This window comes from Nannobrachium achirus, assembly GCF_963921795.1.
Source record: "Nannobrachium achirus genome assembly, chromosome: 15".
NCBI lineage: Eukaryota > Metazoa > Chordata > Actinopteri > Myctophiformes > Myctophidae > Nannobrachium > Nannobrachium achirus.
In genome coordinates, this window is record NC_137822.1 from 52651990 (window position 1) to 52678006 (window position 26017).

At 44.0% G+C, this 26017-nt stretch overlaps 1 protein-coding gene across 1 annotated transcript in view; it reads left to right on the forward strand.

Moving 5' to 3' along the window:
- The window catches only part of chd1 (chromodomain helicase DNA binding protein 1), a 66720-nt gene that overhangs the window by 39991 nt on the left and 712 nt on the right, over positions 1 to 26017 (forward strand). Inside the window, exons 26-35 of the mRNA XM_080743714.1 lie at positions 595 to 733; positions 3979 to 4129; positions 4845 to 4967; positions 6852 to 6995; positions 13229 to 13516; positions 16798 to 16932; positions 19474 to 19652; positions 21595 to 21694; positions 23067 to 23118; positions 25023 to 25335. Coding sequence (XP_080599840.1) covers positions 595 to 733; positions 3979 to 4129; positions 4845 to 4967; positions 6852 to 6995; positions 13229 to 13516; positions 16798 to 16932; positions 19474 to 19652; positions 21595 to 21694; positions 23067 to 23118; positions 25023 to 25335 — 1624 coding nt within the window. The remainder of the gene's footprint in view (positions 1 to 594; positions 734 to 3978; positions 4130 to 4844; positions 4968 to 6851; positions 6996 to 13228; positions 13517 to 16797; positions 16933 to 19473; positions 19653 to 21594; positions 21695 to 23066; positions 23119 to 25022; positions 25336 to 26017) is intronic.

Genomic DNA, 26017 nt, shown 5'->3' on the forward strand with positions numbered 1-26017 from the left:
GCTCAACATGATCTACCCATCCAAAATGTTTTAGCTGAGGGCCTGAGGGGGTCTTTGGAATAGCAGCACTGGTATTACTTTTTAGACAAACACACATACTGTAAGGTGGAAATAAATGGGAAATACTGGGAGAAATGTCTTCATCCCATTCTGTTTGGAAGTGGTAGGTTTTGGGGTTCTTTGTAATGCTACTGACTCCTGAACAAAGCATTGCATTGGAGGTTTGCCTACTTTAGAAGCCATGAAGGGAGCTGACAGGCCCTTCTTGATGTCATATTGACATATTCTTTTTATATTGTAATTATATATTTTTAGAGGCATGTCATGTGGTCTACCTGCCCACCCTTGGTGATCTACTGGTAGATCACGATCTACCTTTTGGGCACCCCTGCTATAAGTGTTTCTCTTTGGAGTATATAAACAGTGCTGCGGGCGTTCCTCTCCTTCCATTGTGGCTCCTGGCCTGAATATAGGCTTGAGATGTGCACACAATTCTGTCTGTATAAACCCAAGCGGAACCATCTCATGGTGGGTTTTAATTATTTTTTCTTGAATTGTGAAACTTTATTTTTTTGCTCCATATTCTCTCTCCAGGCGGGAGAAGAGGGAAGGTGAAAGGTCCCACGTTCAGGATTTCGGGCGTGCAGGTGAACGCCAAGCTGGTGATCTCTCACGAGGAGGAGCTGGCTCCGTTGCATAAAGCTATCCCCTCCGACCCAGAGGAGAGGAAGAGGTAACCGTTACACCCATTAACTCTTTTACTGCTGCGGCCGTTCCCGTTCGCCCCAACTTTGACCCAAGCGCACTGCCAATACACAGGGTTCCCACGGTCATGAACTTCCTGGAAATATTTTGAAATTAGAAAAATATTTTTCCAGTACTGGAAAAGTTCTGGAATTGATCAAGGGTCCTGGAAGGTCCTGGTCTTTGGTTATTGATTTTGTTAATACCTCTCAAATGACAAATTAAACTTTGGCCAAATTGTCAAATATTAGAGGCAGAAGTTGTGAAAATAGCCGCGAGGCGTTGTGAGCATGTAGATCTGCTATTTTCACAATAGAAACGTGTTATACAAAATTCCTCAACTCTTAGTGCTCGTCAGGGTGCCGGGTCCCCAGTTAAAATATGATTATTTCGGGGGTCACGGCCTAAAAAGGTTGAGAACCACTGCCGTACACTACCTTTCTTTGGGCATTGCACATAGGAGTAAGCGACCTGTTATTGAGCTGAATTATTGTTACTAGCCCTTACCCGTTCAAAGATATGAGCTCCAAAATGATGTGCAGTGTGTGGGTTATGGGATGTGCACTGTGCATACAGTATATGAGGGATGGAAAGTAACTTTAACTGGTGCTTGCATGATAATATGTAGGAGCATCAATGTAAGAAATACCCATTTCGTTTAATGGCTACCCCCCCCCCAGCCCGCCCGCCCACGCACACACCCGCCTGCCTGCACACACACACACACACACACACACACACACACACACACACACACACACACACAGAGAGAGAGCTGGTTAAACATGTTGCCTCATGCTAGATGCAGAATAGATGAGCCTCAAGCTAGATGCAGAATAGATATAGATACAGCATAAAAATGCTAATATACAGCATACGATTTGTGAAAGTGACAAACGGGCTTCACAGTTATGTCAGGTGTGTTCATATGGTAATGGTGATGCGATTTCAGATCAATTGCTCCAGCCACTGAGGAGAAACGCTGTGACAGACACTCACTCACTCAGACAGACATTCGCAAAATTATAGTATAGACTAGCCCTTACCCGTTCAAAGATATGAGCTCCGAAATGATGTGCAGTGTGTGGGTTATGGGATGTGCACTGTGCACACAGTATATGAGGGATGGAAAGTAACTTTAACTGGTGCTTGCATGCTAATATGTAGGAGCATCAATGTAAGAAATACCCGTTCCATGTAACGGCTACATAGATACTGTGTACCGATCTGCATGATTTTTGGACAACATCTGTAACAGGGCCAGAACCCCCCCCCCGCCCGCCCGCCTGCCTGCACCCCCCCCCCCCCCCCCCCCTGTGTGTGTGTGTGTGTGGGTTTGTGTGTGATTGTGCATGGCCTGAACAACAGCGCCCCTCCCTTAACATGTGTGGTCACAAAAGGTACTGTAGGCTAAATAGATATAGATACACCATAAAACTGCTAATATACAGCATACGATTTGTGAAAGTGACAAACGGGCTTCACAGTTATGTCAGGTGTGTTCATATGGTAATGGTGATGCGATTTCAGATCAATTGCTCCAGCCACTGAGGAGAAACGCGGTTTCAGACACTCACTCAGACATCTCCAAAATTATAGTATAGATATAGTCCTCGAAATTGGGTTAAATATTCTGGAAAAGTTTGGGAAAAGTTTGGGAAATGAATTGGTCCAAATGTGTGGGAACCCTGGAAAGATGACCGTTAACATGTTTTCATTTACTTCTTTCTATCATTTTAGTGATTTTAATGATTTTTTTTGATTTGGTTGGTTGTTCCAGGCAGTGATGCAAAGTACATTTACTCAAGTACTGTACTTAAGTACACTTTTGAAGTATTTGTACATTACTTGAGTATTTCCAATTTCCAATACTTTTACTTCTACTCCTCTACGTCTTGGATTCAAACATTGTACTTTTACTCCACTACATTTATTTGAAAACGTTAGTTATTAGTTACTTTGCAGGTGTAAATTATAATATTATAAAACACACATTAACCCACTATAGCCCTATTTTATACCGTGGCAATTTGAAAATAGCAGGTCTACAAGCTCACAGCGCGTCGCATCGCGACGCGCTGTGAGCTTGTAGACCTGCTATTTTCAAAACATTAGTACTTTTACTTTTGGTACTTTATGTACACTTTGATGCCAATACGTTCATACTTTTACTCAAGTACATTTTGAATTCTCGACATTTAAGGGCTTTGCACACAGCACCGTTGCGTTTCTTTCCGTTTGCTGCTTGATTAACTCATTGAGTGCCTATCCCGAATTAGTTCGGGATATACATCGCATCCCAGAGTGCCTATCCCGAACTAGTTCGGGATATAAAAAAAAAAAAAAAAAAAAAAAAAAATTGAAACAATTTTTTTAGAATTTTTTTTTTGGACCCCATCAAATCTAGTGAACATGATTTCAATCGCGATTTTGCATGTTCCACCCCCATACAAGCCCATCTAACATACAGGGCAGCCATGTTTGTTTACATAACATGTAAAACATAATGGCGATTATCTCAAGAATGCCTGAACGGATTTCCAATCGGATTTTTTTTGTTTGAAAGCTGTGAACAAACTGCACAAATCCACTCCAATGCAATCCAGGATTGCATTGGATTTTTTAGAGCTCATTCTTCTCTGTTTTTTTCCCATGCATGAGGTGTGCAAGGTTTAATCATGGCTAAGTTGACGAAAATAAGGCTTCTAAAATGCTTGGTAGCCAATAGCTAACTTCAAGCTAACTTCATCCTCTTCCTGTACATGCACAAAGGAAAGTGTTCAGGCAAGTCATGGCTGCAGGGCTTCTGCATATACCAGCATATCTCTATGGGATTTTCTATGGCCACTGGGCGCCCTCTAGTGGTGAAAGGGTGGCACTAAATGAGTTAAAAACGCATTGGATTTGGTGTGCAAGGCTGTGCGGAATCCGCACTGCGGATCCGAAAAGAAGTCATAAAATGAGCCAATGAGTTTTCACAGCAAGACGCACGAATCGAACTGAGTTCGATCGGGGGGAAAAAAAACGCACAGCCGCAGCCACCTGCCGCATGGCAAATTCGGAGCCGGTGTGCATGAGGTCATAGAGAATCATTGTTTTCTTTTAAAAAAAAAAAGAATTGTCCGCTTTTTCCGTGCGAAAAAAACGCGTCTGTGTGCAAAGAGTATTGATACTTACATTACATTTTGTACTTAAAGTACAAAATGTGAGTAATTTTTCCACCTTTGTCTCCAGGTACATGATTCCCTGCCACTCCAAGGCGGCCCACTTTGACATCGACTGGGGGAAAGAGGACGACTCCAGTCTACTAATAGGAATCTATGAGTACGGCTACGGCAGCTGGGAGATGATCAAGATGGACCCCGACCTCAACCTCACACACAAGGTTTGATCGTCTTTCCTGTTCGTATAATGATGTCCAAGACGCGTGTTTCCTAAACCCACCAGGCTTGAGTTAACACTTAAGTTGCAATCAATTAAATCTCTTTGAAGGTCCAAGATGCCATGGTTTCCATAGACTTCCATGTAATTCATAGTGCACGGATCGTGCACGCCCATGCCTAGATCATGCACCACGTGTGTGGTGCATTTTTTTCAAACAAAAAAATCCGCTTGGAAATCCGTTCAGGCATTCATGATATAGCAGCCATTATGTTTTCTTCAGATGTAAACAAACAGGTTGGAAAGAATGGGTTGGTATGGGGGTTAAACATGCAATTTCGCGATCGCGATCATGCCTAATACATTTCTGGAGGTCCAAAAAATAGCCATTTCAAACATAATAATGGCTGCCATCTCATGAATGCCTGAACGGATTTCCAAGCGGATTTTAGGCATGGGCGTGCACGATCCGTGCACTATGAATTACATGGAAGTCTATGGAGACCATGGCATCAGGGACCTCCAAAGAGATGTAATAGATTGCAACAAGTTAAAATGATATTAAATATTTTTTCAAGTGTCCAAATAAATTCCAAATATTATCAGATTACCTCGCGGCCACCCCTGGACTGCCGTCACGGCACCCCAGGGTGCCCCGTCACCCACTTTGAAAAACCCCTGGTTTAGGGTAACGCGTTGACGTCACGTTGCTCCCTCAGCTCCTCCCGGACGACCCGGACAAGAAGCCTCAGGCCAAGCAGCTGCAGACCAGAGCAGACTACCTCATCAAGTTACTCAGCAGGGATCTGGCCAAGAAGGAAGCTCAGAGACAAGCAGGGACTGTGAGTACCGTGTCTCTGTCTTTATTTGTAAACTGAACTCGGAATTAGTGGCCTTAACCCATTCAGAACGGGTGCACATTATTGTGTATCATTATTGTGTGCTTTAACTATTGAAAAACAGCAGATATACAAGCTCACAGCGCGGCACCTCGGTGCCGCGCTGTGAGCTTGTAGATCTGCTATTTTTGAAAAATCGTGAAAATTAGAATTTTGACCCCGATTCTATAAGTGTCTTTTGAATCCTTATAAGATTTTTTTTGAAAAACCTATGTTTTTATGTCAGCAATCTGGCCAGCCATCGTCAAAGAAAAGGTCCTTTTCACTTACAGGCATGCAAACGTGTAGCTTTTCGGCGAAAATCGCCGTTTTGAATCCAAATTGGTCATTTGTGTGAATCGTGCAGATTCGTTAAAAAAACTGTTTAGGGGGGTGGGGGGGTGTCGTATCGTCAGAGCAGCAGTGAGAAGAGGAGCGTTTATTTCTTATTCTCTACTCCGTCCGTTTTGTCAGTACAATTTTGTTGAAGGTGGATGGGGAAGTGGGTCGTTTTATTTTTTAACAAATCAAGCGCTCCCTTCTCTTGCACGCAACGTCAACTGCAGGCAGCGCTCAGTCAGAATGAGCCCAGCCAGCCACTGTACTGCGAGCCACAGAGCAGAGCGCTCAAACTCAAAGCTTGCAAAGTTGCTGTAGTGTGGTCGTGTAGTACTGTAGTTGTAGAGTGACTGTGGACTTATGGTTTTTGATTCGCTTCCATCGCGGTTGTGCGCTATTCTGCATCGATGTGTGACGTTATATAATCGATTGTAGCCTTGTTAATTTTACTCGACGATGATGCGCTAGCTACATGCTAACGCTAGTGCCGTGACTTGGGAGCGTTTCGCTGTTATGCCTCCGTTCATTCTGCCTACAGAATGACGCTGAGACTAGTCACAAAAAGTCTCTCAAGAACAGACTGAGCTCGAGTTACAAGTGAAAAGGATCAACCTTTTCTTTGACTTTGACGATGGCTAGATTGCAAAAAGTCAGCCAGCAGAATCCACTAAATAAATCATCTGTGATTTACAACACTGTTTCCCAAACCCTGGGTCGGGACCCATTTGTGGGTCGTTGACACATTTTTATGGGTACCTTCATTTTTGGTTTTCTACATTTCGTTTTGAATTACAAAAAAACAATTACAAAACATTCCCTCCCCAAAAAGGCAAAAGCTAAACATTTCATGATTAAAAAAAATTAAATTATTTTTCTAATTTCATGAATAAATAAAATACAAATGATCAAAGAAATGATCTTAGAAAACAAATAGGCCTTTTTAAGTAGTGAAAATAGCCGATCTACAAGCTCACAGTGTGCATTGTGTCTGTCTATGCCTATAGACAAGTCCCTAAATATTACGATACTCTATAACTATATCTGTAGGCTATATTATATTCTTATTGTAGATTTAATTTTCTTTATTATATCTAGAACAATCGGTGGGAGGCAACAAGTCCAATTTTTCTTCGTGCAAATTCACTCGACCCATTCCGAAAAGGTCAAAAGATTTCGCACCACGCTGCGCGCGGCGCACATTTTAACCCCTGAACTTTTGTCACCTTTTTCACCTTGGGGCTGTTTGCATGTCTGCACTTAACTGGAGCTCAGTCAGTCTGTTCTTGAGACTACTATGTCAGTGGCCATTTGTTGTTAAAAAAAAGGTTAATTATTTAGTGATAATTACTTTCAAATCACACGCAAGTTCAAGTCATGTGTCAACAGAGTGTGTCAGCCGTTGGTTTTAAAAAAACAAGGTTCATTATTTAGTGATAATTACTTTCAACCCGCCGAATTGCAGACTGCAGCTTTAAACGCGAACGCGCGTGCGCATCTTTCCCCTCTCAGGTGAGTTTGCGGAAGCGGAAGCCACGCAGCAAGAAGACCAAAACGGCGAAGCCCGCGAAGACGGACGAGGTGACGAAGAGTCCGTCGTCGGACACCCCCTCCGACAAGAGGTCAGAGGAAGAGGAGGATCTGGAGAAAGAAAAGGTACGCCAAAGCATCCGTTGGATCCCAGAGCGCGACTTAGGGCTGTCACAATTATTACATAATAATAATCGCCTAATCGCGATTATTTGACATAATCGCGATTATTTTTCATTATCGTCATAATCGTTTCCATGTTGAAAAACGTTCATATATTTAAAAAAAAAAGAAAAACTAAATTACATTTTATTCAAAAAACTATGACTAAAACTAAATCAAAATGTGCTGTCAAAAACAACACTGCAGTTGATTCCTGTTGACAAACTAGTAACTAGCTAGAAGCCAGATTTAGTTAAAAAAAAACTAAAAAAAAAACGTTGTGACCCTGGAACAAATCACACGCAAATTACACAAGTCATGTGTCAGAGTAAAAAAAAAAAAGTGGAAATAGCCGATCTATAAGCTCACAACGCGTCGCGATGCGACACGCTATTTCCGCTATCAATGTTCTTTTTTTAAGTACAATAAAGTTGTCAAATATGTCAGTAATTTCTTTGTATCTTTAGGTTATGTGTCATATCTGCCATGTGCAACTTCAAAGCCTAAAAGCCAAACAGAAATGTAACTGTCAACGACAAAAACACAATTAAACCGTTAATCGCAATTATTTGAGTGACACATAATCGTCATGTAAAACGTCATAATCGTGGGAACTGTCAGTAACTGTCAGTAACTGTCTTGGCATTCATGGAATTGAATATTCAAATATTTTTGGAGGATAAGTAATTAAGGGCAGGGCTCTACACAGAGTATCTCTCACACACACACACACAATAGAAATAATTGATGTGGTCCATGGTGTGTTGTTTTCAATGAGCAGCACGTGAAATATCCGTGCTGTCCGTCAGTATGTTTGCACAAAACGAGTTACTGTAGGTCATGGGTGTTCAACTGGCGGCCCGCTGGGACGAGACCTTCCTTGTGGCCCCTGGAGCAAGTTAGAAAAAAAAATGAAGCAGGGACCCCCACAACCTTTTCAGAGATTCCATGTAGTTTCATCGTTTGACAGCACAATCATCAGTGTATTTTGGATTCACGTCAATTTGTGTTTTCAGATATTTAACCACTTGAACCGTCAATACTTGATAAACTTGAACTTTTCACTCATTTTTTCTTCCCCTATACACCAAACCTCTTTGCCGAAAGTGAGCTTGTAGATCTGCCATTTCTGGCTAAAGTTCTCAGAATATGGACACCAGGGTTCAAGTGGTTAATATATAAAAAAAAAAAGGAGAAAAAAAAACGTTGTCACTCAAAGATTTGGAGGATCCCCCAAGGGGTCCCGGACCCCCTGTCGAAGACCTCTGCATTGGAGTAACTAGGCTGAGAGTGACTGAATGTGCACGCCCCTCGCACGGAGGCGCCGTCCTTGGCGCTGCACTCGGCCTCTGTTCCCACGTGTCGCCTCGCCAGCGTGCTATAGACAGCAGTCCGCAGCGTGCAAGACCTTTAACTGTGCGCTTCAGTCTGTGCGGGCCGCAGCGCGTCGTCCGCGCTCCCATCGCGCCTCCGTCGACGGACTCGACGCGTTCGTCTCCAGCATCCCGACTCTCCTCAGAGCCTCGTCCACGCCGGGGACCAGCCTCTCGCGGAAATGCCACAGCCTGGTGTCCCTGCGCGGCTGCGCCTCGCAGGTCGGGTCGGGGTCCGTCGGGTTGGAGCAACCCCGGTGATGAATAACACGGGCCACGTCCGGGTCGACGTCCAAAACATTCCCGCTAAATTTCGCCGGACCGTGCACTGATAACTCTTCGACGAACTTTGGTCGAACTATCATTTTGTAACCGCCACCGGCGTCGCCTCTTACTTGGTTTCTTCTGTAGACGTGTTCCAAGATGTTTGTTCCCTGCGCGCGGTCCCACTTGCGAGGCCGCGCGTCATGTCCTCCCGGGTCGTCCGTCCCGTCGATTGCAAAGAGGTCCATCCGAAAGCGGAACACCCCTGCGTCCGGGTCCTCCTTTTGGAGCGCGGCCATCAGCGCCGCCAGGTTGCCGTGGCGGTACGGCGTTATGATTTCGTCGATGTCGTGCAGCAACACATAGCGAGAGCGCTCCATGTTCCTGTACAGGCAGTCGTTGAGAGTCGCCATTTGCCCAAAATAATGGATCTCTCCGCCGTGTTCCGGATATCGGCAACCCCTTGAAGGAGCGATGTGGCGGTCGATAGGCCAGGGGATCATCTCGACGTAGCCCTCCTCAGCGTAACTGTGAAGCAAGCGGTCTAGGTCTGGACCACAGCTGGTGTTGTACACCTGGACCTTGTCGACACCCAATATTCGATACATTTCCAAGGCCTGTGTGAACTGCAGGACGTTGTTGTAGCCACCATAAAGGGTCGAGATGCACACAGTGAAATTGAAGCGGGGCTGCCCCGTTGCCTCTGTCCCGCCCGTCTTTCGATTCTGTATAGGGAGATAACTCTGCTGCTGCTTTGTCTCCCCGCTCTCCGGGAAGACTGATAGGACGACCCCGGTTGCGTCTCTGCAAGATGACGGGACGGTGCAGATTGCAAATTTGGCAGCGTAGGGGAACCCCCAGCCCATGTCTCCTTCGAATCTAGCCGGAGTGCTGATGGGGTGGTGGTGGGACGGGGAGGCGGCATCGCCGCCACAGCGGAAAATGCATTGCAGAGGCACCCCAATGGCGTCCTCTTTTACTATGGAAATGATGCGCACACTCTGGCCGTCGGCCCCGTTCCTCCTGTTATCCAGATACGCCGACACCATAAAATGCTTGGTGTCATTGATACTGTCTCTCTGGGGAGCACGGTCATTCCCCCCGCCGGAATCCGGAGTCTGTCGTCCATTGTCCGTCAGCAGCATCAGCATTAGGATTATAAAAATGGCTGCTGTAGCACACAGGAAAGCTATGAAAGTTCTCCTCATCCTCATTGTTGAGGAGACCCCGAATGCCAAGATCTGAATTGAAAGTCACGTGTAAAATACAGCTGTGGTAGTCGCTCTAAGGATCCCAAACTAGACAAATGATCTTTGAAATACGCTTACATACACTTGTGGTATGATGTAACAGCGCCGTCATTTCGCGCCGTCCTATTATGGCATCTGGACTAGACTCGCTCTGCCCTTTTGATGTACAACCATTGTAGCTGCCAGTGTGTCCGTTTTATTTCTTATTTTGGTCCTTATTTCTGTTCTTTGCGTCTTAATTTGGTTCTCTTATGTTTACTAGAGGTTTGCGCCCGCTATTATGATGTCGCGTGAAACCCGACCAATCGCGGAAATTGGTCCCGGTTGACCAAAATGTCACGCGAAGCGCACCAATCCAACACACCTCGAGATTTTCGGACATATGCCCATTTGTTCAGATTTGCTACGGGCATAGGCGGCCCGTCGGCCCCTCTTGTGGCCCTTAGATGTGCCTCGATATTATGACGTCACCCTTTTCCCCTTCTCTGATTGGCTACGGGCATAGACAGGCCCTCTCGTGGCCCTTGTATGCCAATGTTACGATGTCACCCTTTGCCCCTCTCTGTTTGGCTATGGGCCCATGGCATGCCATGGACGCAGATAGCCTTCACCAGTGTTTCTCAATCTTTTTTGGCTTGAGTACCGCCTTTCCCAGATTTTTGAGCCGTGCAAACCGCTCCTATACGTAACTGTGCGTGTGTCCGTAGCCTTTTTCCTCAGCGTTTTGCCATAGTAAAATGTGTGTGCGTAGCATCATGGTTGTCTAGTGATGTCATATGTCGTATGTCTGTAGCCTTTTTCCTCAGCGTTTTGCCATAGCAAAACGTGTGTGTGTGGCATAGCCTGTACATCCTAGACTTAAATCCTAGTCTGAAGATGTTATGCAAGCACGACCACCGCTCACTTCACATTGGGTGTGATTTTTTAAAATCCAAGTACCCCCTTTATTACCCAATAATAGGGATGGGACGATACGCGATATTATCGTTTATCGTGATAAAAACACTTATCTCACTTAGCTCACTCACCATGATCGTATCGTTTTATTACTTTTTGAAGCGGTGAAAGCCGCTGTCCCGTACCTGTCCTGTGCATCTCCGCGCTGTGATTGGTTAGCTTTGTCTGTCCCGTACATGTCCCGTGCATGTCCAGAATGAATAATTGAGGATTGGCCAAGCTTCACATGACAATTTGGCTCTCCAGACCAAATCATTCGTTCATTCAGAACTAGAACTAAAGCACACAGAATGTATAGATCTAGAACACAGAATGTATAGATCTAGAACACATAGAATGCAAATTCACCGCTTCACTTCGAACCGAGGTTCGATTTTTTCAGATGTCTCGCGTGACGCGTTGTCGATCATTGTTTACGTTTCGGACCAAGAAATAGTTCCGGGTGAATTTGAACATCGTCAAGTAGGAATTGTGAGCTCGATCTACTTCCGGCCTTCAAAGTAAGAGACTGGCCGCGGACGGAGAAAGCGACCGGCACCCCGGACAATTAACCATTTCATGTCGGCAGCACGAAATCGGTTTTAATAAGTGTCCAAATAAATTCCAAATATTATCGAATGATCTCACGGCACCCCAGGGTGCCCCGTCACCCCGTCGCCCCGTCACCCAAAACCTAGGGGTCCTAAGGGTAGACGTACCCCCATTTGAGAAACACTGGCATACACGGACATAGTGGAATCTATATATGGTCCGTAGGGCCTATTTATGCGCCAGCAGAGCTCGCCTTGTTATTTATATCGGATCGCACTTGTTGATGGCAACGTCACCAACAATGCTGGTCCCTCATTGGCTGTTGATGGTGATGGTGGTGACGTCATCACCCTGTTGATGAAGTCACTCAGTGTTATTTCAAGTTTTCTGGATGACGTTGTCACCATGTGTCCTTTCAAGGGTTTTCCCATTGGATGCTGTAAGCGCAGAGAGGGCTGTCACAATTATTACATAATAATCGCCTAATCGCAATTATTTGACATAATCACAATGATTTTGTGATAATCGTCATAATCGTTTACATGTTGAAAAATGTTTATATATGTTCAAACATTTAAAAAGTAGTGGAAATAGCAGATCTACAAGCTTGTAGATCGGCTATTTCCACTATCAATGTTCTTTTTTAAGTATAAAGTTGTCAAATATGACAATAGTTGCCAGACCCATGAAATGGGTAGGCCTACATAAGCAAATGTCGGTCTGTCCCTTTTCTATATAAAGGGTATATATGATGATGACATGATGATGACATGCCTACAAAAGGCATGATGTCATAAATGATGATGACAGACAGGGGGTCTGGCACAACCAGGTTGACCTGGTCTAGTTCTTTGTATATTTAGGTTATGTGTCATATCTGCCATGTGCAACTTTGAAGCCTACAAGCCAAACAGGAATGTAATTGTCGACAAAAACACAATTAAATCGTTAATCGCGATTTTTGAGTGACAATTAATCGTCGTTTAAAATGTCATAATCGTGACAGCCCTACTCCTCCCCTTTAACCAATTTAGAATGGGTACACATTATTGTGTATCATTATTTTATGCTTTAACTGTTGAAAAATATCAGATCTACAAGCTCACAGCGCAGCACCGAACTTGTAGATCTGCTATTTTTTTGTAATCAGGAAAATTAACATTTTAACCCAATTCTAATAAGTGTCTTTTGAATCGTTCTAAGATCTTTTGAAAAACCTGTGATTCTATGTCAGCAATCTGGCCAGCCATCGTCAAAGAAAAGGTCCTTTTCACTTAACTGGAGCTCAGTTAGTCTGTTCTTGAGAGTACTACTATGTCAGTGGTTCTCAAACTTTTTCATGTGAAGGACCCCCAAAATGATATGTATTTGGCCAAGGACCCCCGGCCCCCATGTCAAAATATTTAGTTTCAGGGATCCCCCAGAAGCAAAATCTGAGTTACAAACGTTCACATTAAAAATACATAATATTCAAAGATTTGCACACATTTTCACGACTTTTTCAAAAATAGCAGATCTAAGTGCCGCGCTGCGAGCTTGTACATCTGCTATTTTCCACTGGTTAACCCATTTAGAACGGGTACACATTTTGTGTATCATTATTTCATGCTTTAACTATTGAAAAATAGCAGATATACAAGCTCACAGCGCGGCACCGAGTGCCGCGCTGCGAGCTTGTAGATCTGCTATTTTTGAAAAGTCGTGAACATTAGAATTTTGACCCGATTCTATAAGTGTCTTTTGAATCCTTGTAATTCTAGGCCTAAATGGGTTAAAGCATTCAATAATTCTGGATGTCCTGCTCTCTCTCTCTCCTGCCCAGGAGGTGGCGCCAGCGGTCAGGCTGCCGCCCAGGAGGGCGGCGCGGGCGGAGCGGCCACCGGCCGAGCGGGAGGAGGAGGAGGAGGAGGAGGAGCGAGGCGGCGAGGAAGACTCGGCCTCCTCGCCGCTGCCCGAGGAGCGCAGCGAGCTCAAGGAGGTGAAGAAGGAGAAGAAAGAGGAGGGGGGAGGAGGAGGACGGGAGACCAAGGAGAGGAAGGAGACCAAGGAGAGGAGAGACGCCAAGCCCCCCGAGCTGCCCGCCGTCAAACAGGAGGACGTCTTCGACAAGGTAAAGATTAGGGCTGTCACAAGTGAGTACCTGAGATGAATAACAGTATAACTCCATATTTGAATTTTTTTTGAATATATGTATTTTTTTGGTTTACTAGACTGTAAACCACAAACTAGTCATTTTTAATCTGTTAACTCATATAGTGCCAATCCCGAGTATACTCGTGAAAAATACTCGAGTATCACATGGTGCCAATCCCGAGTATACTCGTGAAAAGTAATATATTACTGTAACGGCGGTTATATTACCGAGTACAATGGCGGAATGTCCGGAGCCGAAATCCGTCGCTGATTTCTCATCATCACGGCTCCACGAGCACAAAATAGTCATCCCATAACATTGAGGTGGACGGGGGATCTCATCTTTAATGTCCATTATCTCAAAACTACACTTTAGAAGCGAAGATGGAGGCAGATGCTCGCTTATAAAGCACATGGAGAAAAGCTCCGAGCCGATCCGCCATGACACCACGTAAACAACGATCGGTTCCGGCGCAGGACGCGATGACGTCAGACCGGAAGTGTTTACGCTGTGGACTTCTGGCCTTCAAAATAAGATAACGGGAGTGAATGCAGCCTGAAGGTGGCATCGTGGACTTTATAATCCGTTAATTTCAGGAGCACTAAATGAGTTAAATTGTTAATGCACTCCCCCCTCATTTTGTTTAATTGTCGGTTTTAATGTTATCTGCTCCCTTTGTCTGCTGAATATTGCTTGTACGGACTTGGACTGTTGTTCCACAAACTGCTGGAGATATACTGTTTTTACACTTTCCATAAGTATTATGTCTTATAATTCATAATATATATGAGTTAAGTAAAAAAAAATCTAACTCAACAAAATGAGGGGGGAGTACATTAAGACTTTAAGAGATTAAAAACTTCTAGTTTGTGGTTTACAGTCTGGTAAATCAAAAAATATATATATTTTTTTAAATATGGGCTTAGACTGTTATTCGTCTCAGGTACTCAATTATTGCATAATCGTCTAATCGCAATGATTTGACATAATCCCAATTATTTTGTCATAGTTATAATCGTTTACATGTTGTTTTCCCCCAAAAAATGTGGAAATAGCTGATCTACAAGCTCACAACGCGTCACTTTGCGACGCGTTGTGAGCTTGTTGCTCGGCTATTTCCACTATCAATGTTCTTTTTCAAGTGTAAAGTTGTCAAATATGCAAGTCATTTCTTCGTATATTTAGGTTATGTGTCATATCTGCCATGTGCAACTTCAAAGTCTACAAGCCAAACAGGAAGGTAATTGTCAACGACAGAAACACAAATCGTTAATCGCAATTATTTGATTGCCAATTAATCGGCATATAAAATCTCATAATCGTGACAGCCCAAGGTATCGGGGATGGGACCCTTAATAGTTGTTATCGTTTATCGTGATGATTAAAAAAATCACACTCGTGTGAACTGAGCGGTGGGGGGGGGGGGGGGGGGGTGCGTGTGTGTGTGTGTGTGTGTGTGTTGCAGTTGATGCACAGGCCAGGCTAGACTCAACAGCACCTCTCTGGTCACCCACGGTACTCAGGCTACATACACCAGAGGCTACAGACAGACACACACACACACACGGACGGATACACACACGGCCACGCTATGGAGACGGTGTGACCACCGCTCAAAAAACACTCACAATAATCGTATCGTGGAGGTTAAAATTCATCGTGAAATTATCCACCGTCACGCACTGAGATCAATTCTCCTTTTGTTTACAGTGCTGCATATCCCGTACCATTTAACCCATTTAGGCCTAGGATTATTGACTGCTTTAACTATTGAAAAATAGCAGATATACAAGCTCACAGCCGCGCTGCGAGCTTGTAGATCTGCTATTTTTGAAAAATCATGATTTTTCTTTTCAAGTCTTTGAATATATCTATTTAAAAGCGAACATTTGTAACTCAAATATTTGCTTCTGGGGGGTCCCCGGAACAGCATATTTTGAGATGGGGGTCCGTGGCTAAATACCCTTAATTCTGGGGGTCCTTGACATGAAAAAGTTTAAGAACCACTGATTTAGAGGAAGGATTTAGAAGTCGGGTCAAAGATCGGGTCAAAGATATTCAAAGACTTGCACACATTTTCAAGTTTTTTTCAAAAATAGCAGATCTACAAGCTCGCAGCGCGGCACTCGGTGCCGCGCTGTGAGCTTGTATATCTGCTATTTTTCAATGGTTAAGGCATAAAATAGTGGTTAAAGTGGTATTTGAGAGTTAAAACTCTATAATTGGCTAAACAGACCCGTGAATGACATACTTGATACAGCCTTTTTCTTTTTTTGTCTACCCAAGAGCGTCACGTCGCGATGCGCTGTGAGCTTGTAGATCTGCTATTTTTGACAAACGCTCTGCCCCAGAATAACGGATGTTTGGAATATTTTGATTACGGTGATAATATTGCAAATGGCAATTATGCTTGTACTGTAGGTGGTGCTTGTAGATCGGCTATTTTCACAGGGACGGCCCCATAGGTCGAACTCCCGTTAGGGCGAACAGCGTCGGCAGGTTAGATAATCACCCGGCGTCACGGTTACTGAGGTTAGGGTTAGAGTTAGGGTTAGGGTTAGGCATAGTTTTACTGAGGTTAGGGTTAGGGTTAGGGTTAGAGTTAGGCATAGTTTTACTGAGGTTAGGATTAGGGTTTGGGTTAGAGCAGTGTTCCCCAATAGGCCCCCACCAACCCCAGTAATAATGGTATAAGAGCAGCAACAACACTAGTATATCATCGTTGTCAGGTGGAAACCTTGTATCTCCAAATTTGTACGTTCTTTCGCAAAGTAAAGCCCTGCTTCATCTTTCAAGGCCGTCTCAAAAAAGTAGTGAAAACAGCAGATCTACAAGCACACAACGCCTCGCACCGCGAGGCGTTGTGTGCTTGTAGATCGGCTGTTAGGTTGCTTGTAGAGGTGCTTGTAGATCGGCTGTTAGGTTTCAATCATTTTTTAAATGATAAATGCATTTAAAAACGTACGGTTTTTGGACATACAAGATTTCCACCCGTCAACGACGATATCTGAACTGTCGCTGGAGTAGCGGGAACGCCACCGTCATCCCCTGCAATGCTGTGGCCCTCGGCTTGGTACCCTGGACATGATTCGGCCCTTGGGGGAAAACTAATTGGGGAACCCTGGGTTAGAGTTTGGTGGTCGATCCAAAGGGTGTTCGGCCTAATGACATGTTACCGTTTTCACTAGTTTTGTGTGACAGTCTTGTACAGTACGATGAAGCAGGGCTTTACTTAAATGTATGTGTTTCTCTGTCAGATGGAGGCCAAGACGGAGACGCGGGACAAAACCAAGAAGGCGTCGGACGGGCCGCCGGTCCTCGTCAGCGCCGTGGGCGAGAACTCCACCGTATCGGAAGAGTCTGAAGAACTGGACCAGAAGACCTTCAGCGTGGTGCGTAGGGCATTAGCCACTTGTGATTTTTGCAAGTCGACTTGACTCGCTGAAGTCGACTTTATCGTTTGATGACGTCATCATAGAATAGCCTAAAGCGATTCTTTCTCCCTTAACTCATTCGTAGTTTACGGCCGTAGAGCCCGAAGATTTCTCTATGTCTTTCACTGCCGGCTTCTCCTACCTGTTAACGCGGGCGCTCATCCAGTTCCCATCGTGCGTGATCGGACACTGCTATGCATCGTGTGTTTGCGTATTCCATCAGCTTCTTAAATCCGTTGAAATTTTTTCAATTGATCAATCCGTTCTCCATCTGTAAGCCGCGGAGTTTATACAGAAAGCTAACGGGCCAAAATAGACGACGGACCATCCGCTTCCGGTTCACGGCCTCAATGATAAGTGGTCCGCTCAATAATGTGTCCGTGTAGAAACCGATCACGGAGCATTAGTTCCGGCCTATTTTAGTTCCATTTCGATAAAAAAAAATGTTTTAATTAAAGCTTATTAAATCTCCGGGTTCTACGGGCATGGCAGAGAAGGGGTACAAAGGGCTATTTTTTTGGCAGAGGTTGAGTTAATGTGATCCCTAGAATTGCTATTTTGCTTTTGGAACTATAAGTACATTTTGACGGGTTATAACATGCAAATATGTCTTCCCTGTGAATTTTTTATTTCTTCCTGAAAGCTGAAAGCCTCCGAGTCAAAAGGCCCAATTGAACTACACTGATATATTGACATCATAATGTCATCCCCTTCCCTTTTGCCATATGCCCAACACCACCCACCTGACAACCAGGCATACTTAATGGGTGTGGCCACATAAAAACGGGCGTCAATTGGGTATGGCAGGGGTATGCAGCTGCCATACCCTGGGTCCAGGGGGGAGAATAAAAGTTACTTTTAAATATAAATCCATGAATATCTATCTGTGCTCTTTATTATGTTGTTAAATAACATTAAAATGACTACAAATGCAAAATTTAACAAATTGGTCACTTTAACAAGGTATTATAATTATATTCTCCACACTTGTATTCTCCCCATCTTGACAAAATGGTATATTCCCAGGTTCCGCAGGTCAGCTGCACAGATGCAATGCATTATTGTTAATTGTGGCACGTTTAGCTGCACTTGAACAAGCGTTCCAGGCTGCCATATCCAGCCCAAGAAACATGTACTTCTTAAAATAAATGTATCATGCCTGTTGCTAACATGACTGGTGTCCGACACCACCATACCTTAGCCTTTTCTGAATTGACGCCACTGCATAAACACTTTTCTTTTCTTTTTGGAAAAAAACTCTAGTACAGGGTTCGCACGGTCATGAAATTCCTGGAAATATTTTGAAATTAGAAAAATATTTTCCCAGTACTGGAAAAGTTTTGGAATTTATCAAGGGTCCTGGAAGGTCCTGGAAAAAATAACTATGCATTGTCTTTGGTTATTGATTTTGTTAATACCTCTGAAATGACACATTAAACATGGGCCAAATTGTCAAATATTAGAGGAAGAAATTGTGAAAATAGCCGATCTACATGCTCACAACGCCTCGCAACGTGAGCATGTATATCGGCTATTTTCACAATAGAACCGTGTTATACAAAATTCCTCAACTCTGAGTGCTCGTCAGGGTGCCGGGGTCCCCAGTTAAAATATGATTATTTCCACTGGCATACACTACCTGTCTTTGGGCATTGCGCATAGGAGTAAGCGACTTGTTATTGAGCTGAATTATTGTTATATAGTCCTGGAAATTGGGTTAAATATTCTGGAAAAGTTTTGGAAAAGTTTTGGAAATTGATTGGTAAAATGTTTGGGAACCCTGCTAGTATAACCCATTTAGGCCTGAACACATTATGACGCAATATTTTATGCTTTAAATATAAAAAAAATAGCAGATATACAAGCTCACAGCGCGGCACCGAGTGCCGCGCTGCGAGCTTGTAGATCTGCTATTTTTGAAAAATCGTGAAAATTAGAATTTTGACCCAATTCTATAAGTGTCTTTTGAATCCTTCTAAGATTTTTTGAAAAACCCAATGTTTCTATGTCAGCAATCTGGCCAGCCATCGTCAAAGAAAAGGTCCTTTTCACTTAACTGGAGCTCAGTTAGTCTGTTCTCGAGAGACTACTATGTCAGTGGTTCTCAAACCTTTTCAGGTGAAGGACCCCCAAAATGATATTTATTTGGCCACGGACCCCCATTTCAAAATATCTAGTTCCAGGGACCACCCAGAAGCAAAATTTGAGTTACAAAACGTTCGCTTTGAAAATACATACATTCAAAGATTTGCACAAATTTTCACGACACTTTTTAAAAAATAGCAGATCTACAAGCTCGCAGCACGGCACTCGGTGCCGCGCTGTGAGCTTGTATATCTGCTATTTTTCACTGGTTAAAGCATTCAATAATTCTAGGCCTAAATGGGATAATACCTGATCATCATGTTTTTTTTGGGGGGGGGGGGGATCATGGTACTTTATCCGCCGCGGCCATGGCTGCGGCACCTCTAACAGTGTTCTCCGTTGTGGTTTCCTCAGTGCAAGGAGCGCATGCGTCCGGTGAAGGCGGCCCTGAAGCAGCTGGACCGGCCGGAGAAGGGCCTGTCGGAGCGCGAGCAGCTGGAGCACACGCGCCAGTGTCTGATCAAGATCGGAGACCACATCACCGAGTGTCTGAAGGAGTACGCCAACCCCGAGCAGATCAAGCAGTGGAGGAAGTATGTACCTACCGCGTACCTACCGCTCTACCCAGCTAGCTTGTAGATCTGCTATTTTTGAAGAATTTTGAGAATTCGTGCAAATCTTTCTATGTGTCTTCTAAATCCTTCTAAGGTTTTTTTCTTTTTTTTTAACTACCTGTATGTTTCTGTCAGTGGTTCTCAAAATGATTCATGCCAAGGACCCCCAAAACTACATGTATTTGGCCACGGACCCCCGTCTCAAAATATTGTATCAGGGACCCCCCCCCCAGAAGCAAATATTTGAGTTACAAATGTTCGCTTTAAAAAAGATATATTCAAAGACCTGTCTTCATATAATAGGTCCTCACTAATGTTCATGATAAAATAGCACAATTGTTTTTCTACTCGGTCTGGGTGAAAAGTGCTGACGTCTTCCTTTAATTGTCACAGAAATAATGGCGATTAACGATTTAATTGGGATTTGGTCGCTGATCACTGGAGCATACAGTATGAACAGAAATGACATTTCTTCAGGGGGCACGGTGGCGCAGTCGGTCCTGGGTTCGATTCCTGCCGGGGGGGCGCTGGGGTCGTGTTCTCTCCTCCGCGTCATCAGCGCCCGCACCGTAGGTGGGGTTGGCGAACGGGCATTTCTGTGTGGAGTTTGCATGTTCTCCCCGTGTCACCTAGGGTAAAGATTTTCCCTCACAAAAACATGGCAGTAATCCTGGTCTCTATACTGCCTCCCCCTGGCCAGCCCCGGCGCCTGATGGAGGGGGAAGGAACCGGTTGGAATAACGTGTTCCTTCCACGTGCTACGTCCAGCCAGGGAAACTCCCCCCTGTCAGGTGAAAAGAAGCGGTTTGGACTCCTCATGCATAGAAGGAAGCATGAGGTCAGTCCGTTGCTCTCCCCATGTTGGCAAAGGGAGTGTAATAATTGGCACTGGGTGAAAAATTTAAGATAAAAAAAAAAGAAATTACATTTCTGTTTGTCTTTGAAGTTGCACAGGGCAGATATGACAAGTAACCTAAATATGCACAAGGCAATATGACACAAATAACCTAAACATACCAAGGAATGAATGCCATATTTAACACATTTATTCTTTAGACATTTATAGTGGAAATAGACGATCTACAACAGTGGTGCCCAAAAGGTAGATTGTGATCTACCAGTGGATTTCAAAGGCTGTGCAGGTAGACCTCATGACATGCCCCTAAAAAGATATCGCCGTTGTCGGGTGGAAACCTCGTATCTCCAAGTTTCAAATGTGTACAATATACACTATATAGTTTTTACATTTAACTCTAGGGACCAAATGGACCCCTTTCCATTTGTACACTCTCTGAGTTAGACCCATAAGGTTCCATATGGTTCCCAACTATCATTTAGCTGGGGACCCCCTGGAACTCCCTCAAGGACGCCCAGTCTTACTGAATTCAAATTTGTTTTACAAAATCAAAATGGTATCCTTCCCAAAAGACAAATTGTCTTTGAATTACTGAACCGTGAATCAAATGGCCGTGAAGCCAATGTCTGACGCCCATGAACAGCCGCCTTAGCTAAGATGTAGCCTCACGTAGCCAGGCTTACTCATCTGACAAGCGAAAAGCCTGGTTACGACGTGAGGCTGATACGGCATAGAACGGTGCTACTTCCACCGGGAGAGTTTCACCGGATGTTATTGTTTTTTCACACTAAAAGACTTCTCCCGACCCTTTCGTTGCGCTCGTAATGAACAATATCCCAACAAAAACATGGATTCTGACAAAGTTACACCTAGTATTAAGAGCGAGTTAAGAGCTACAGTCTATTTAGGTTTGTTTCGCTGGTGGAAGTAAACGGACCTGCACTGCGTGACGTAACTTCCCTTAACCTCTTCAGTTATGCAGCCCACAGCGGATATTGTGGCCATGGTACCTATAAGATTCCATGTCTTCGTCGACTCAACATGCAGCTCTCTTGTCTTTCCCAGAAACCTCTGGATCTTCGTCTCGAAATTCACCGAGTTCGACGCCAGGAAGCTGCATAAGCTGTACAAGCACGCCATCAAGAAGCGGCAAGAGAGCGCCCAGGTACGCAAGCCACAAACCCCGAGAGAGTTGGTGAACTGTAATGTAATTAATTCTGTCGCATCTTGGTTTTACGGCAGTGTTTTTCTTACCTTTTTTTTTTCCTTGGGTCCTCCTTACATCTGGCAAAAAACGAGACACCCCAAACGCACGCATGCACACGAGGGCATTAACGAAAAAGTCGACAAGTCGACTTAATTACACAAGTCGACTCCCACCGGAGAAAGTTGAAAGTCGAAGTAGAAAATATATATATATATATATATATATATATTTTTTTTTTTTTCTATTGTGAAAATAGCCGATCTACATGCTCACAACGCCTCGCAGCATGTAGATCGGCTATTTTCACAATTTCTGCCTCTATATATTTGACAATTTGGACAATGTTTAATTTGCCATTTTAGAGGTATTAAAAAGTCCTTAAATTGGCACTTTAGAAATGTGAAGATACCCTCTATACACTTAAACGTTATGTTGGTTTGTTCACTGTTGAGTGAGAAAACAATGTTTCACATTCAGTTAATCATCTGGGGACCCCCCAAAATTATTGGGGGGTCGTGTGTGATGTGATGACGTCATCAAACGATAAAGTCCACTTCAACTTTTTACTGAGTTGAGTCGACTTGGAAAAATCACAAGTCATTAATTCACTAATGCACACACATGCGTTTTTCTCACGACAAATAGCAGATCTACAAGCTCTCAACCCTTCGCAAAAGCGACCTGTTGTGAGCTTGTAGATCTGCTATTTTTGTTAGTGGATCGGCTATTTTGTATGATGAATATAACGCCAAAATTGTGGACTACCGCCGAACAGACAAGATTTTTGGCAACGTCTAACCCTGGACCCAAGGATAGGAAACACTGGTTTATGGGCTCAGCTTTTATAAACCCATTTAGACCTGGAACTGATTATTATGCATTATTACTTTAACCATTATGTTATGCTTTAACTATTGAAAAATAGCAGACATACAAGCTCACAGCGCGGCACAGAGTCCCGGGTTGCGAGCTTGTAGATCTGCTGTTTGTGAAAAATTTAGAAAAAAGTCTTTGAATATTTTAACCTGATTCCATAAATGTTCTTCCAAATCGTTCTTCTGAATCAGTGGTTCTCAAACTTCTTCATGTCAAGGACAAAAAATGAAGATGTATTTGGCCGCAGACCCCGTCTCAAAATATATTGTTCCAGGGACCACCAAGAAGCAAATATTTGAGTGACAAATGTTCGCTTTTAAAAATATATCAAGATTTTTGCGCTGCAAGCTTGTATATCTGCTATTTCTTTTATTTTTTATAGTTATAGCATAAAAGAATGGTTAAAGTGGTTCCAGGTCTAAATGTTTTCAAATGTTCTTTTGTTTTCCTGTAGCCGGCGGACCAGAATGCAAGCTCCATGAACACCCAAGGCTGCAAACACGCAGGTACGACGCATGACCCATGCATGACTTGTTGTTGACAAAACCAGTGTTGTTTTTGACAGCAAATTTATACCCTGTATAGTGAGTGTATACACTTATATTGTATGTTGGTCTGTTTTCTGCTGAGTGAGAAAATAATGTTAACATTCAGCTAAACATCTGGGGACCCCTCCCCAGACCCACAGGTTGAGAACCACTGTATTAGGCCATATCCTCACTTTTCCAGTCAGTCTTTTATATGAATTAAAAATACAATTTAGTTATTTTCTGTCATTTCATGAAGAAATCAAAGAAATCCCATGAATTACAACAGACATGTGAAGAAGTAGTGAAAATTGCCTATCTACAAGCTCACAACACGGCGCTTTTGTCAGCTTGTAGATCTGCTATTTTCACTAGTTTGGGTCGCCGTCCAAACGTCTAATGTCTCTTTTGGGTCACTGGCTAGTAGGGATGGGACGATACGCGATATTATCGTTTATCGTGATAAAGAACCCTCACGAAAATCGTGGAGATTTAATTTATTGTGATATCGTCCTCAGTCAATTCACCTTTTATTTGCAGAGCTGCATATCCGATACCACTTAAACCCTCTATAATTGGTAAAAGGTACTTATAATTAGGCGTGGGGCGGTATCGACATTTTGTTACCGCGATTACCGTCTTCCCATTTACCGTCGGTATTGCGGTAATTACCGCACCCCCGTATCTATTAATAAAAGGTTCGGCGATAAGCCAAAATATTGCAATCGTCTTCCCAAAAGTCGCCTCTCCACAGCCTGACTGCCCGAGTTATACTTCCCCGTACAGCACAGCAGGTTTGGCTTTGAAAGGAGCAGATCTACAAGCTCACAACACGTCGCATCCGCGAGGCGTTCTGAGCTTTTAGATCTGCACTGTCGGCCAGTGTCGGGTTACCATAGTAACGGTAGCTACTTGGGCTTTTAAGACACAGACTGCTGTGTGAACAAACCAGAAGAGAGACGGAGACGGGTAATCAGATCGTGTACAGTGATTAAACTCACGTGCACGTCTGAAATCGCAGCGATTGAGTGCTGATATATACAGGTTTTAGTGACAAGACTTGACAGAAAAGGTTATAAAATCGGCGACGGGGCACAACGGGCGAGTCGGCGCGACGCAGTGGGAAAAGTAAAAGATAGTTTCATTTTCGCTTTTAGTCCACGCGGTCCGCGCTCCGCCTGTAATCCGTATGAATAAAAAACAAAATGCCACAAGGTACTACTGCCACAACACAAGGTATGTATTAACATACTTGTGTTGTGTGGATTACAGTCAGAGAAATACGCTTCTCCGTGCTCCCTACTACGAGGCTGCTGCTGTGTCTGTGTAGACTCGAGTGACGTATGTGGCTTCCAAACCATAGACGTTCCAAACCTGTGGTACGCGGCCCAGAGCAGAGCGGCATGGAGCGCATGCGGTCCTCGCCTCTCCCCCGTTTTAAAACTCGCTTGTTTTCAATAAAAAATAGACTATTTTGACCGCGGTAAGGACCCTGACACCGCGGTAGGCCTCGGTATACCGCGGTACGGCGGTACGGCGGTTACCGCCCCCAACCCTACTTATAATATACGTACTTGATACGTCTTTTTTCCCCCCTCTATCAAATGTCTTTGCCAAAAATGTGCCGATCTACAAGCTCACAACGCGTCGCGTTGCGATGCGTTGTGAGCTTGTAGATCTGCTATTTTTTGGCAAATGTTCAGCCCCAGGATAATGGATTTTGATTATTGCAATAATATCGTAAATCGCGATTTCTTTTGTCACAATAACCGTGATATGACATTTTCATATCGTCCCAACCCTACTGGCTAGAAAGGTTTGGGAACCACTGGGCTAAAAGGATCCCGTATTTCAGTAACAGACCTCTGTCCTCTTCTCCTCAGACATAGAGAGGCTAAAGGACGGCTCCCATCAGGACGACAGCAGCCGGGACAGCTACAGCTCGGAGCGCCACCACCCGCCGTCCCGCTACAACGAGCACGGCGGCGCCCCCGGTGGCGGCGGAGGGAAGGACCGCCACGGCTCGGAGCCTCGCAGGAACCCAGGGGGCGGTGGCGTCGGGGGAGGAGGAGGAGGAGGAGGGGACGGCAGGGACGGCAGCAGGAAAAGACCCTACTCGTCGTTCAGCAACGGAAAAGACCACCGAGACAGAGACCACTACAGACCCGACAGCCGGGACAGGGAACGGCAGGACAGGTGAGCTTCCGACGTAGCTCTAAGGAGACGATTAGGCCTGTCGCAATTGTTACACAATCGTCTATTTGTAGTTATTTGACATGATCGCAATTATTTTGTCAAGTTGAAAAATTTTCATATGTTTTCAAACATTGATAGTACTATCGATGTTCTTTTTTAAGTTGTCAAATATGGGAGTAATTTCTTTGTATATTTAGGTTATATGTCATGTCTGCCATGTGCAACTTCAAAGCCTACAAGCCAAACAGAAACGTAATTGTCAACGACAAAAGAACACGATTAAATTGTTAATTTAATCGTTATTATTTGAGTGACAATTAATTGTCATGTAAAATGTAATAAGTGTGGGCCCTAGAGACGATAACCGCTATTACAACCTAACAAGATATCAGTCATTACTTGATGTTTTTTTATGTCAGTAGTGGCAATAGGCTCTATGCACAGTAGCCGTCTGGGAAAGAATTTGGGCCGCTTCCTATAAAAAATCTACGATATATTCTAGAAAGAAGAAATTCTGGGAAAATGCAAGCGTGGTTGCTGTGTTTTGCATTTTCCCATTCAAGTCAATGGGGAAAATGTATTCAAAATTACCTCAGCAATGTATCTCTTATCAAAATGCAAGCACACGATTCCCGATGAAGCCGGTCAATTTGACTTTCTAACGGTAGTTCTTCTCGCGTTC